This window comes from Musca domestica, unplaced genomic scaffold (assembly GCF_030504385.1).
Source record: "Musca domestica strain aabys unplaced genomic scaffold, Musca_domestica.polishedcontigs.V.1.1 649, whole genome shotgun sequence".
Lineage (NCBI taxonomy): Eukaryota > Metazoa > Arthropoda > Insecta > Diptera > Muscidae > Musca > Musca domestica.
This window is the reverse complement of record NW_026712374.1, coordinates 22,897-37,153: the sequence shown is the minus strand read 5'-3', so window position 1 is coordinate 37,153 and position 14,257 is coordinate 22,897. Positions and strand designations below refer to the sequence as shown.

Genomic DNA, 14,257 nt, shown 5'->3' with positions numbered 1-14,257 from the left:
TATCGAACGTCCCGCCTCGCCAATTATTTATAACGCATAATTTTCAATATAATCAATAATTGAAAATTTATGAGCAAATAAAATTAAATCACGAGCATTTCAAAATGCTCGCTATATTTTTGCACAAATTCTAAATTTTAGGGTTTGTTTTTTTAAAAAACTCATTCAATCTGTGCAAAAATGCCTTTATCGCCACTCGGTGGTGACATTTTCTAGGCGTTTTTTGTCATTATTAAAACGATAATAATTATAATTTATATCATCGCGTTGGTAGTGGCGTAAGCCTCTAGAAATGAAGTGGTGATTCAAAATATTGTTGAGATTAGTTATTGGTGTTGGGGATTGGAAAATGAGAAGGGAATTCCTTTGGAGGTGAGCTGGCACAAGATCTCGGGCCTATTCGAAATAATTTTAAAAATAATATTTTTTTTCAAATTCTGGTTTTTTTCTACAAAGCCCTATGGGAGGTATTTTTTAAAAATCTAAATGTGGAAAATATTTTTAGAATTTATTATTTTATTTTATTTTTTAATTAAATTGAAAAACGTTGGGCACTTTCAATTCTTTGCCATGGCTAGAAGGCTTTTTGATAAATTTTGTATGATATCCAACAAAATTGAAAAACGTTGGGCGCCACTTTTACGAAAAGTTTAGAAACATGAAGTCGACGACTTCTGGATTGAAGGAAAATGAGAAAATGGAGATAGAACAATGAAAAGGGAATTCCTTTGGAGGTGAGCTGGCACAAGATGGCGAATCATGGGCCTATTCAAAATAATTTTAAAAATAATATTTATTTCAAATTCTGCCTTTTTTCTACCAGACCTATGGGAGGTATTTTTTTTAAATCTACCTGTGAAAAATATTTTTAAAATTTATATATTTTTCTTCATTTTTTATTTGGGTGGTGCTACGTTGGGCGCCACTGGCACGTGGAGTTTAGAAAATTTTTGATAAATTTTGTATGCTATCCAAGAAAGTTGAAAAACGTTGGGCGCCACTGTTACGAAAAGTTTCGAAACATGAAATCCACGACTTCTGGATTGAAGGAAAATGAGAAAATGGGGATAGAACAATGAAAAGGAAATTCCTTTGGAGGTGAGCTGGCACAAAATGGCCAATCATGGGCCTATTCGAAATAATTTTAAAAATAATATTCTTTTTCAAATTCTGTCTTTTTTCTTCCAGACCTATGGAAAGTATTTTTTAAAAATTTAACTGTAAAAATATTTTAAAATTTTTTTTCTTCATTTTTTTTTTTAATTAAATTTTTGTTGGGTGGTGCTACGTTGGGCGCCACTGACACGTGGAGTTTAGAAAAGAGAATTCGAAGGCTCTTGAATTTAATGAAAAGAAGGCACATTCAATTCTTTGCCATGGCTAGAAGGCTTTTTGATAAATTTTGTATGCTATCCAACAAAGTTGAAAAACGTTGGGCGCCACTGTTACGAAAAGTTTAGAAATATGAAGTCGACGACTCCTGGATTGAAGGAAAATGAGAAAATGGGGATAGAGCAATGAAAAGGAAATTCCTTTGAAGGTGGGCTGACACAATATGGAGAATCATGTAGCTATTCGAAATAATTTCAAAAATAATATTTTTATTATTTTTTTTTTTTTTTAAATTATTTCAAAAATAATATTTTTTTTAAATTCTGTCTTTTTTCTACCAGACCTATGGGAGGTATTTTTTTTTTTTTTTAATCTACCTGTAAAAATATTTTTAAAATTTATTATTTTAATTTTCTTTTATTTTTTATTATTTACTTTTTATTATTTATTTATTTATTTATTTTTGGTGGCGGTAAAATAATAATTTTTTTCATATTCTGCCTTCTTTCTACCAGATCTATGGGAGGTATTTTTTTTTTAATCTACTTTTAATTTTTTTTATTTTTTAATTAAATTTTTGTTGGGGTCGTGCTAGGCATGTAATTTTTTTTAGATTCCACCTTTATGTCCCTCTGCAGACCTCGGACATTCCAACAGGACTCAGCACCATCGCACTCAGCACGTGCCAGCACCCAAGAATGGTCAAAAAATGAGGTCCTCGCTTCATTTCCAGTGCCCATTGGCCACCAAAATCTCCGGATACCAATCCATGGGACTATTGTGTCTGGAGTTCTGGATTTTGGAAAGCAAGGTTGGCACTAAAAAATACAAACACGAGAATGGGCCAAAATACCGCTGAGCAACATTCGGGCAGCGTCTGACGGTTTCATTGGCCGTTTGAAGGCCATAATTCGTGCCAAAGGTGACCAATTCGAACAAATCTAAACTTATTCTAAGATTTGATGCTATTTCCGACATTTTTGGCTTTCATTCAATAAAATTTAAAAAAAAAATCAGGTAAAAAACTGTAATTTTGGCCGGACCGAACTTTGAACGATTCTGGCAATTCTCAAAACAATAAAATTTAAAAATTCTGTTAAAATCTTAAAAATACCGAATGTAGCTGTTATTTTAGGGTCTATACGACGACATGGACCTGCAAAGGTAACATTTGTCATTTACCATTACAGTATTCAAATGCTAAACTTAAAAAAATCGTTAATAATGAAGCTAAAATCATCAAAATACCGATGATGCTGTTATATGGGGGCTATACGGAGACGTGGACCTGCACAGACAATTTTCTGTCTTAGGCTGTAGTATGTATTGCGAACTTCAAATACCAAATTTGAAACAATTCCGGTAAATAATGTCGCTAAAATTATAAAAATACCGAATATCGGGAGATACCCTTATATGGGGGCTATACGAAAACGTGGACCTACATGGTCCATTTTCAATACCAAAAGTCCTGCAGACATAACATACATTTGAGTAAAATTTTATCAATCTACTTCCACTCGTTCGGAAGCTAGAGTGAATTCTACAGACGGACGGACATCGCTAAATCGCCATAGAATTTTATGCTGATCAAGAATATATATACTTTGTGTGGTCTAAAATGTATATTTCGAGGTGTTACAAAAGGAATGACAAACTTAATATACCCTCCATGCTATGGTGAAGGGTATAAAAAATTTAAAAATTATAACGTTTGTCTTTGTTGCATTTTTTTTTATATCACCCTGTATTAGAGGAACATTTTTCAAAGAGGAAGAAAGAATTTCTTGCTAAGCTTTTAAAAATATTTTTTTTTTTTCAAAAATTCCTCTTTTCTTGTTAGGCTTTTAAAAATTAATATTCCTCGTTTTTTTGCTAAGCCTCTAAAAATGGTGAACAAAATACAGGTCGCATTTATTATCTAATTGTGATTAAATTTTCCAAACGATATTTGTTTTGCCCAAGGACGAATTCTATTGAAATTGCTGAGAATGATCTGCATTTTGTCACATCCGACCGAATTTAGTCTAGAAGTACATTCAAATTTGATGAAAATAAATTTGCACCAAAGTTGTATTGCCAGATCAGCTGTTATCTTACAATTGTTTTCATGGCAGAAGAATACAGGTAGATGCATCAACGCTTGGGAGCATTTATATGTCAAAAAAATTTAAATGTTTTTTTTTTTTTTTAAATATAAGTAGATTTTTATATGTTTTTTTATACTACGTTATTCGGAGGCTATTATAATTTGTGTATTTTAACAATTTTTCCAAATTTAAATAATTTTTCATTCAACTTTTTCAATTCCAAAAGCGGTTTGGCCAGCAGCTGCGTCGACGCGTCTACCTATATTCATCTACCATGATTGTTTTGCATGATGCTGTTTGTTTACTTTTTACAGTTTTTACTCTCGAGAGGGAGAGAAGAAATCATTTCTCTGTGTTTTTTTTTCTCAGTCATTTCTTACTGAGTAAATGTCACTGGGAGAGTAAAACCAACGAAACTAATTTATGGACATCAAATAAGAATTAAATTGTAATCCTGCCGCTTTTTTTTAAAAAAAAACCTGTAGCTGCTTCTATTCCCATCCGAATCCAGAGAAAGCAGGTGGTTCAATGAAATTTATTTTTAATAATGTCTCTATTTTCGGTTCCATCTAGTTTTTAAGGCATTTGAAGTAGCTGGCGCTTTAAACGATAACAACACAATCAAAGTCCTACAATTAATTGGAACACTTAAATTAGTGTTCATCATAAATCCTATAAAGATTATCAATGTTCGGACACTTGACATCTAGAACAACAACAACAATGAAATCATGGTATGACGAAGGGGCACCACCATCCGAGGGTCTCAATACATCATATGGGCCAAAATAAAACTATGATGTTTGTAATATTCAACATTTTTTTTTTTTTTTTTTTTTGGAGAAAGTGAACATTGCCAGAATTTCCCATCAGCCAAGAAAAAAGCTCCCGAAGAAAAGCTCCTGGAAACATTTACTTTTTCGCTTTTCTTCCATCATATCTACGACACGAGTGATGATGTCAACGAAGTAACGATATCAGTTGACACTAAAATAATGATCATATTTAATAAATTTTTGTTGTTACTGTTCTTATTGGTTTTAACCAAAAATTTTGTGTCGCTGATATAAATATCTTCGAACACATTCAATTATTTGCCAGTACAACTTGAATTTGAAAAGGTGAAACATTCAGATAGATATTTTCCGCTAAAGGAAGCCGAAACCGCAAAGAGAGCATAAACGAAGCAGCCAAAGAAAGAGAGGAGAAAAATGAAATTGCTAACAATTTTTCTAATTTTTTATGTCGCACATCGTGGGGCCTCAGAAGATAATTCGGCTTTGACGGTGAGTTGGAAAAAAATTAAATAGAAAATAATCAATATTTTGACGTTTAGACAACATTTCAATCTCTTTCAAAATCCACTTGAATTGGAAATCCTTTGGAAAAAATATAAATAAAAACCAGTAAGGAAAGGTCAAAATTCAGGCAGGGCCGACTATAAGGACATTAAAAAAATATTTTTAAAACACCCACGTTTATGTAAGGAGGTCTTTAAAAATATTTTTTAAAACACCCACGTTTATGTAAAGAGGTCTTTAAATTTTTTTTTTTAAAATCTATGTTTATAGGAGGACCTTCAGAAAATATTTAAAAAAAATCGTGTACGGAAGACTTTTAGAAAAATATTTAAAAAAAAATTCGTGTATGGGAGACTTTAAAAAAAATATTTTTAAAAAATCCACGTTTATAGGAGGATCTTCAAACAATATTTAAACAAAATCGTGTATGGAAGACCTTGAAAAAAATATTTAAAAAAAAAAGTTTCGTGTGTGGAAGACCTTTAAAAATATATTTTTAAAAAATCCACGTTTACAGGACGACCTTCAAAAAATATTTAAAAAAAATCGCGTATGGAAGACTTTTAAAAAAATATTTAAAAAAAATTTCGTGTATGGGAGACTTTAAAAAAATATATTTTTAAAAACTCCACGTTTATAGGAGGATCTTCAAACAATATTTAAAAAAATCGTGTATGGAAGACCTTTACAAAAAATATTTAAAAAAAAAAAATCGTGTGTGGAAGACCTTTAAAAATATATTTTTAAAAAATCTACGTTTACAGGAGGACCTTCAAAAAATATTTAAAAAAATTGCGTGTATGGGAGATATTTTTAAAAAATCCACGTTTATAGGAGGATCTTCAAACAATATTTAAAAAAATCGTGTATGGAAGACCTTTAAAAAATATTTAAAAAAAAATCGTGTATGGAAGACCATTAAAAAAATATTTTTAAAAAATCCACGTTTATGGAAAGGACTTTAAATTTTTTTTTTTAAAAATCCACTTTGACGGAAAGACCTTGAAATAAAAATTTTAAAAAATCCACGTTTATGGAAAGTTCATTAAACATTTTTTTAAAAAATCCAGTTTGACGGAAAGACCTTGAAATAAAACTTTAAAAGAAAATCCACGTTTCTGGGATAAGTTTAAAAAAATATTTTTGTAAAATCCATGTTTATGGGATAACTTTAAAAAAATATTTTTAAAAAATCCACGTTTCTGGGATAACTTAAAAAAAAATATTTTTAAAAATCCACGTTTTTGGGATAACTTTAAAAAAAAATATTTTTAAAAAATCCACGTTTATGGGATAACTTTAAAAATCCATTTTAAAAATCCACTTTGATGGAAAGACCTTGAAATAAAATTATTAAAAGATCCACGTTTATGGAAAGGCCTTTAATATTTTTTAAATCCTTTTTGTGGAAAGATCTTGAAATAAAATTTTTTAAAAATCCACGCTTATGGGATAACTTAAAAAAAATATTTTTAAAAAATCCACGTTTATTTAAGGACCTTCAAAAAATATTTTTAAAAAATCCACGTTTATGGGATAACTTTAAAAAATATTTTTAAAAATCAACGTTTAAAGGATAACTTTAAGAAAAATATTTTTAAAAATCCACGCTTATGGGATAACTTTAACAAAAATATTTTTAAAAAAATCCACGTTTATGGGATAACTTTAAAAAAATATTTTTAAGAAATCAACTTTGATGGATAGATCTTAAAATAAAATTATTAAAAAATCAACTTTGATGGATAGATCTTGAAATAAAATTATTAAAAAATCCACGCTTATGGGATAACTTTAAAAAAATATTTTTAAGAAAACCACGTTTATGGGATAACTTTAAAAAAATATTTTTAAAAAATCCACGTTTATGGAAAGGCCGTCATATTTTTTTTAATTCTTGAGATTTTTTGGGCTTTAAATGTTGTTTCTCAAAATCGATTTCATATCCAATCGAAAATATTTATTTTTCTCAATTTTTTTTCTTAGGATCCCGTAGCCGAGGACAATGAAGATGTGTTGTGGCATGTCCTCTACTCAAAGTTGAATTTGATAATGAACGTTACGGATATGATGAGCCACACTGTGTATGATTTACAACAAAGGTATTATATTTTGATTAATTCCATTTTGCAACGAATTGATATTTTTGTTGTGTTTTAGGCAACGCGAACAGGAGGATCGTACCATGAATTTAATGGAGACCCTCAATGCAAATGCCAAAAAGTACATGGATGAACAATTCATGGAGTTGGCAGAGAGGTAAGGATATAATTTCTTTTTTTTTTTTTTTGGTCTGGTAGTCCTTCTATCAAAAAAAAAAAAAAAAAAAAAAAAAAAACGCCGACAATTGCCTAAAAGTTATTAGTCTTCAACTGAAACACATTGCCCTAATACCCTTCTCAGTTAGAGCATGGAAAATATTTTCAAATTATCTATTTTTTTATATTTTTATATTCCTATCTATTTTATTTTTTATATTCCTATGACTCCTTAAAAAAATCTCCTTTAATAACATATTTGATTGACTTCCAATTTTCTTTACAGACAGAGCACCCAGGATTCCAAACTATCGCATCTGGTTGAAAAAATAGATGATTACTTTTCTGAAACCAGCAAAAGGTAAAGAGATTATTATTTTCATTTAATGGAAAACTTAATTTAAATTACTCTTCTCTTTTTCAGATTTGATGAGCTGGCCTCAAGGTATGTGTGCCACAGAAGAATTTTTCGGTTTGCAAATTATAAAAAATTTTGTAATTTTTCATTTCACCTCCGAACAGGCAAGACAGCCAGGAGAACCTAATTGTGAACATATCAAATCAAACCCAAGCCTGGACAACAGTTTTACGGCGCCAAGACGGCTCTGTTGATTTCTATCGTAAATGGGCCGATTACAAGGCCGGGTTTGGTAATCCACCGGAAGGGGAATTCTTTATTGGTCTGGATAATCTACATGAACTCACGTCCCGTGAACCCATGGAACTTTTGGTGGTTATGCGTGAATGGGGTGGTGATATGGTCCATGCCCATTATGATCTCTTCCGGGTGGGTAGTGAAGAGGAGAAATATGCCATTAAAGTTGTGGGCAATTATAGCGGTGATGCCGGCGATGGCATGGAATATCATCTTGGCATGCCATTCTCAACATATGATCAGGATAATGATGACTCGACGCGAAATTGTGCCAGCTATTTTAGAGGTGCATGGTGGTTTAAATCGTGCTATGCAAGGTAAGATTTGAAATTTACAATATTGGAGATTTATAATTGATTTTTTTGATTTTTTTCATCCTTTAGTCATCTGTGTGGACCCTATCGTTTTGAGGCCAATGCCAATCAGGCTGGTGTGAGTTGGGACAAATGGAAGGTAGATTACTCCTTTAAGATTGCTGAAATGAAAGTGAGGCCAAAACTTGTTTGGACAACAAATGGTTTTAACGAACCAGAAATGGAGCAAAATCCATAAAATATTATTTAAATAAAATATATTTACATATAATCAATAGAAAGCATTATTTAATTTGTTTTTTATTTATTTTGCCCTTCATGGCAGTTCCTTGATTAGATCTTGTAAATTACTCATTTTTTCTTTCTCATTTCAATTAATTTTTTGACTAACAATTAAAAAAAAGACATTTAAATTAGATTTTGTTATCGGCCATATTATATTTGGCTTTGGACAATAAGCCAGTATCACCCATATCTTCATTGTAGCCTGGACGATATTTCATGCCGGGGGCCTGGAACAAAAATGATACAATCAATTATAAAATAAAAAAAAATTTAATTAATTGACTTACATTAAACCAAATATCACGCCACTTCTTGCCACTGTCGGGATCACGCAACAATTCGGGCACATCAAAACGTGGCACATTAAAGTAGTTCATTAAATCGGGTTTGCCACAGGTGTACTGGATGCGAGCCTCACTCCATTCACCCTCATTGTGGAAACGCCAATCTTTCATTTTCTTTTCCGTTGGATCGTTGTCGAAATTCTCGAAATCGATACGTTCAATATCCTCAACAACGACTTCAGTTTCACCACCAGCTGTCCAATCGTAGATCAACAACTCAGCATGGGTGGCAATATCCTTGAGATATTGTTGTTTATAGGTATTCTCCATGTCTTTCAAGTAAGCATCTGTGAAGACGGGAGACTTAACTTCGTAGTCATTGTTGCGGGCCTTGATGCGTTGCTGAAAATGGAAAAAAAAATGTTAATAGAATTAAAATATTGGTCTAATTGAAAAGAAAGAAAGAATTGCAATAAGACAACCACCCGAAAAGACAATTAAAAATTGGTTTGAAAATATGATCGAAATTTCCAAAAGGCCTCATATGGAGGTGCAATTTATTCCATTCCATTGAAATATTAGTTTCATTAAAACGGCTTACAATGTTATCAAAAGCCCTATATTTAGAGCTATCCAAAATGACAATTAAAAATTGATTCGAAACTATGATTGAAATTTTCAAAATGACAAATATGGAGGTGCAATTTATAACTTCCCATTGAAAAGTTATCAAAAACCCTATATTTAGAGATACATGGACTTGTGTAGAAAAAATTGTCTGTTGAAAAATATTCTTAATCTCCCATATCTGAAGGTACCGTCCAATGGGAACCAGCTATGTTTATCACATTTGTTCTTGTTTTGCTCTATGATATTTGAAATGTCAAAATACAAAGCAATCTCAATCAACAATGATCAGAAGTGGATGCTAATATATGAAGTATTTTTAAATGGAGATTCTCGCGGACTATTCTTTGAAAAGAGGTGTTCTCTCCAAAGGGTTGGAAATAATATCTAAAATCTTCATAATAACCCACATATATTAGTGGCGTTCAAGGGGTTCAAAGGGTGAGCAATGTTATCCAATCGTTGAAAAAAGTAGCACTTATCTCACATATTTCCAGCTCTAAATATAGGGCCTCAAACGTGGGCCATTGTCGGCAATTTCTTCCAATGCAGCTATGTATGCTTTGATAACTCGAAATATCGAATTCCGAACAAATCGATTTGAAAATACTATCGGACGCCTCCAAACCTGGTGCAAAGTAAAACAAATCCACTGGGAAATGTGGACAAAATCTCCATATTGCCCTTAACTAAGTGGGTATAAATCTGGCAAACATTTGTGGCATCATGGATGCCAATGTACCACAATTCACTGCTTAAAATATTAAAAAATATTTTACTAAATTGAGAAAAGCCCAATAAATATAGCAGTCCTTATTTTCCGAAGAAATGGGCTTCGCAACTCGAAGGGAATATTAAATATAAAGTCCCTGGATGTTCTACTTTTCCAATATTTTCCCCGGTTCTATCAAAATTGGGTCATAATAATGTTCTCCACTTCGTTCTGTCTGGTTATCTTTAAAATTTTCATAGAATAATTATTAACTTAAGTACCCTTCACATCGCTTCACTAACTCACCTTAACAGCATCAACGGGCAAATCCAAGTAGATCACCAAATGTGGCTTCAACAATTCCGTCAATGTATTACCTCTGATCTCATAGTATACGGAACGTGCTGCCTTCGAGACGTAGCCATGTTTGTACATTGTCTCGAGGAAAACAAAATCGGAATAACAACTGCGATCCAAGACAACACCCTGGCCGGTGGACAAGAGGTGGGCCAATGCATCGACATACTGTTCGAAACGCAATTGATACATTAAAATCTGGAAAGTGGGAGTCAGACGGTGATTGGGCTCCTTGCAGAAGTTGACCACATCAAAGGAACGGCATGACTCGGGTAATTTAGGATCCAATTGACGCAAATCATAGCCATAGGAATTGATATAGAACATGTCCATATTGGCTTCGGGCACATACAACATTTCCAGCTCATCAGCCAATTCTTTGGCGAATTTACTTTTGCCCGCAGCAATGGGACCCTCAACGCAAATGATTTTTGAGTTTTCATTTAAACGTTTTGTGGTCTTGTCGAACATGGCCTGGAATACACCATATTCCTTCTCTTTGTAGGGATATGGTTTGTGTGGCATAACAAGGGGACCGCCGCGCATTGTTTTGCCCGAAATAAAACGTTGCTGCTGTTGGGCCACAGCAACCGGCAGGGCGGCAGGAGTGTTGCGTGAGCAAAGGCGTATCAGGCCCACTCTGAAAACGGCAGTCATCTGGAAAATAAATAAAATGGTTAATAATTTGTTAAATTAAGTAAGAAAATAAAAACAATTTTGATTATTCGCCAAACAAAATGCCAAACGCAACAACGGCTTCTGGCTGGCATGTTACATCACACACTTGCAGAGGCTGTGCTCCGGTAAAAATAAGCACAATGCAAAGCCTTTTCAAGGGAAAACAAGCTGCTTCTTTTCGCGCTTGTTTTCTTTGCAATTCGTAATGCCGTTATTTGGACTAAAAGCCATTGTTGTTTGTTAATTTCCTTGGCAAATTTCCTTTAATTTAACTCACTTTTCCAATTGAAAATGCTCTTCAACTTCGATGACAGAAATGAATTCCACTGACAGCCGTTGTCAAAGTGTTGTTGTTGTTGTTGCTATTTCATGATGTCTTGCCAGCTGATGGCATTTGGTGACCACATGGTTGTAAAAAATCGTACTAGATCAATTGAAACATGACAGAGGGGGAAAGGGTTGCCAAGTTTGGTATTAAAACTCTGCTATCTTGTCGTTTATATAAAAATATGTATTTTTTATAAAAAAGAGAATTATGTAAATAGAGTATATGTACAATTAATTATAAAACATTTAATTTTAGTAAAAACTATGCTGGTGATGTGTCCGTTAGCTTTTGAGATGTTTATTAGAATGGAATGTGCTCTCTTTCTCCCTCTCTTTGTCAATGTTCTTTAATGAAAAATGCGAAAAGGGGTCAGATGAGAATTGGATAGAAGCTAAAACGCGCCAAATCTTTGATGCTATAAAAGGAATGGAAAAAATTGTAACGTCCCCTCCTTGCAATTTTTGAATTAGAAATTACAAAGTGTTAATTGTAGAAAGAAGAAAAAAGCATAGAATTCCATGGAAATATGGAAATTTGTTGCAAATGCCTATTCCGCACAAAACGGCAAGTACAATCAAGCCCAGCTTAAAATCCCTTGATGAAACGGAAATTAACTTGAATTTGAACTGTGGATGAAGGTGACTGACTTGGAAGTTGAAGGAGAAACAACAACTGGAAATAATTTAAGGGTAATAATAACGAGAAATTATTTTGTTGCAGGGAAGATGTTCGTTGTGCTTAATATTCCTTGGGGAAAACGGAAATTAATTTTAATTTGGAGTACTTGTTTAATTTAGAATTTCATAAAATATTGCTTTTTATTGACCCCTGGTTTGGTCCTTAATTATTCGTTAAAATGTACGCGCTACGGTTTATTGCAACCTTGTGCTAGCGCCTTTGACATTTTAACGAGTAATTATTTGTCACTTGTTTTGCCGCCTCCTTTAGACATCAAGTAGTATTTCGCTGTCAATCGGACAGACAACACCGGCAATATCGTTTGCAGCACATATCGTTGTGCATAGTGAGGCATATTGTTGCCAAAGGTAATATCGTTACCACTAACCAAACTAAGAATAAATAGTTTGATTTAATACTAAGAAAAACCCCTTGTGTTTTATTTCTTTTTATATTACCCCCCTACGGTCCATTGCTCGACGCATTCGGCGTTTTACTCCCATCGGCGGAGCCCCTCTGAGCTAAACATTGGTCCTTCGAGCCGGATTTGGATCATCGCTTGCGTATGGATACTTGGATCCTCCATAAATATACAGTCCATTACTCCTGCATTACAAGGTACGTATAGTGCAGTGTTGTTTTTAAGTGAGCTCGCGTTATTAAATTACCGCGACACCAACAAAACAATCGGTTTTGTTTGGGTACAAAGGTCGTTTTACAACGTCACCTTTTTCCCTTTTGTTTTGTTTCCCGCCAATCGTCGGCTTCTAATTTGGATGCTTGTATTCTGCAGCATCAAAACAAAACTCCAAAAGAAAATTATTGCAAAAATCGTTTGCTAATATTCTTTTTGTTTTGGTTCATGTATAACAACAAAACATTAAACATCTCGTTTCGTTGATACCAACAAACACGTCGTCGTTGTTAGTTATTAGTTTGGTGTGCTTTACTACCTAAAGCAAAGACCGCAATATTATTCTTTTTGTTTGGTCTGTCCGCTGTAATATTGCAAATTGTTGTTGTTACATTTATTCTTTTCTCTTGTAACAACAGTCACATTTCAAATCGCAAACAACAACAACACTGTTTAAACCCCCACCGCTGTTTGCTTGCTGTGTAGTCGTTCTCTGATCAGCACTTGTTGTTTGTGCTTTGTTAGATCAGTGAACGAACATAACAAACGAAGGAAGAATATTTTTGTTGATTCCTCTTTCTGTCGTGTCCGTTTAGGTTGAGTAGCTACACTACGTGGGTCGGTCACTTTTGTTTGTTACATTGTTTGTTATAGGACATTGGAAAGTTTAAACTAAAATAAAATAATATAGTTAATTTTATTTTTTGTTGTTGTTTTGGAAATTTAAAAATTAATACAACCTATAGACGGTAATTCTGGCAAATTAAATAAATAAAAATAAAATAGTTATTTTATTTATTTTTGTATTTTCCCCAAATTAGTTCAGTGTTTTTTTGCGATAATTATGGCCTTCGCTCCTCTACAAAATTTCATAAGAGACTCAGACGCTCTGATAGAATTTGGTGCACAAATCGGTGCAATAAAAGGTGACGATTTAGATATTAGTATATTAGAGGAAAGGAAGAGCAAGCTAGAAAAATTATGGCAATCGGTCCATAAATCGTTACGAAACTTAGAGAATTCACAAAATGTCACTAAGGAATCTCTGCATTTGGCAGAGAGTAAATATAACGACTCCATTAACATTTATTCAAGTACAATGGCAACAATTAATAGAAAAATTATCAAATGTCGGTGCATAACAAGAAATTCAAATAAAATTGCGGATAAAAATCAAGAGCAATCGGCTCAATTATTTTTGGCTCCTGAATCGCAGGAAAATATGACCGCAAATATTTCTTCTGGTTGTGATATCGTTCACAATATGGCATTGCCCCCTATTGATATTGATATTTTTGAGGGAGATTTTTCTTCTTGGCCTTCCTTTCGGGATTTGTTTAGTGCCGTATATATAAATAATACCAGGTTGAGTGATGTCGAACGCATGTTCTATTTGCTTAATAAAACTGCTGGAGAAGCTCGGGAAATCGTTTCGCAGTTTCCTCTAACTAACCTTGGTTTCGCTTTCGCATGGAAAGCATTAAATGATGAATACAACAATATTCGATTATTGGTTCATCATCAACTAAAGTCGTTGTATAGTCTTCCAATTCTTCGAAAAGAAACTGCAGCGGGTCTTAAGGAGATCCGACGAGGAATAAATGGTTGCATTTTTTCTATGTCGATCTATAACGTTCCCACAGATCAATGGGATCCGATACTTGTCTTTCTTTGCCTGCAACGCTTGCCGGAAGAAACGACAATGCTATGGGAACAAGGTATTA

The 14,257-nt window shown here is 33.1% G+C and overlaps 2 protein-coding genes across 2 annotated transcripts; one reads left to right on the top strand and one right to left on the bottom strand.

Annotated features, from left to right (window-relative positions):
• The first annotated feature begins 4,311 nt into the window (after positions 1-4,311).
• On the top strand, positions 4,312-8,188 carry LOC101901337 (ficolin-2). Its single transcript, XM_005175353.4, has 7 exons — positions 4,312-4,708; positions 6,710-6,825; positions 6,884-6,982; positions 7,268-7,342; positions 7,406-7,426; positions 7,504-7,953; positions 8,020-8,188. The coding sequence occupies exons 1-7, from the start codon at positions 4,634-4,636 to the stop codon at positions 8,186-8,188; spliced, it is 1,005 nt and encodes a 334-aa protein (XP_005175410.2). The 5' UTR covers positions 4,312-4,633.
• Positions 8,189-8,218: 30 nt separating this feature from the next.
• On the bottom strand, positions 8,219-11,307 carry LOC101900636 (NADH dehydrogenase [ubiquinone] 1 alpha subcomplex subunit 10, mitochondrial). The gene is made up of 4 exons (XM_005175349.4): positions 11,171-11,307; positions 10,165-10,872; positions 8,523-8,921; positions 8,219-8,462 (listed from the first exon to the last, which is right to left on the bottom strand). The coding sequence occupies exons 2-4, from the start codon at positions 10,870-10,872 to the stop codon at positions 8,364-8,366; spliced, it is 1,206 nt and encodes a 401-aa protein (XP_005175406.2). The 5' UTR covers positions 11,171-11,307; the 3' UTR covers positions 8,219-8,363.
• Positions 11,308-14,257: the final 2,950 nt, after the last annotated feature.

Coding starts and splice junctions, on each gene's coding strand:
- LOC101901337 (XM_005175353.4), top strand. CDS start 4,634: ATGAAATTGCTAACAATTTTTCTAATTTTTTATGTCGCACATCGTGGG. Junction 7,343..7,405: donor TTTTCTGAAACCAGCAAAAG/GTAAAGAGATTA, acceptor TCTCTTTTTCAG/ATTTGATGAGCTGGCCTCAA. Junction 7,954..8,019: donor TTTAAATCGTGCTATGCAAG/GTAAGATTTGAA, acceptor TTCATCCTTTAG/TCATCTGTGTGGACCCTATC.
- LOC101900636 (XM_005175349.4), bottom strand. CDS start 10,872: ATGACTGCCGTTTTCAGAGTGGGCCTGATACGCCTTTGCTCACGCAAC. Junction 8,922..10,164: donor TGCCCGTTGATGCTGTTAAG/GTGAGTTAGTGA, acceptor TTCCATTTTCAG/CAACGCATCAAGGCCCGCAA. Junction 8,463..8,522: donor GGCGTGATATTTGGTTTAAT/GTAAGTCAATTA, acceptor TTTTTGTTCCAG/GCCCCCGGCATGAAATATCG.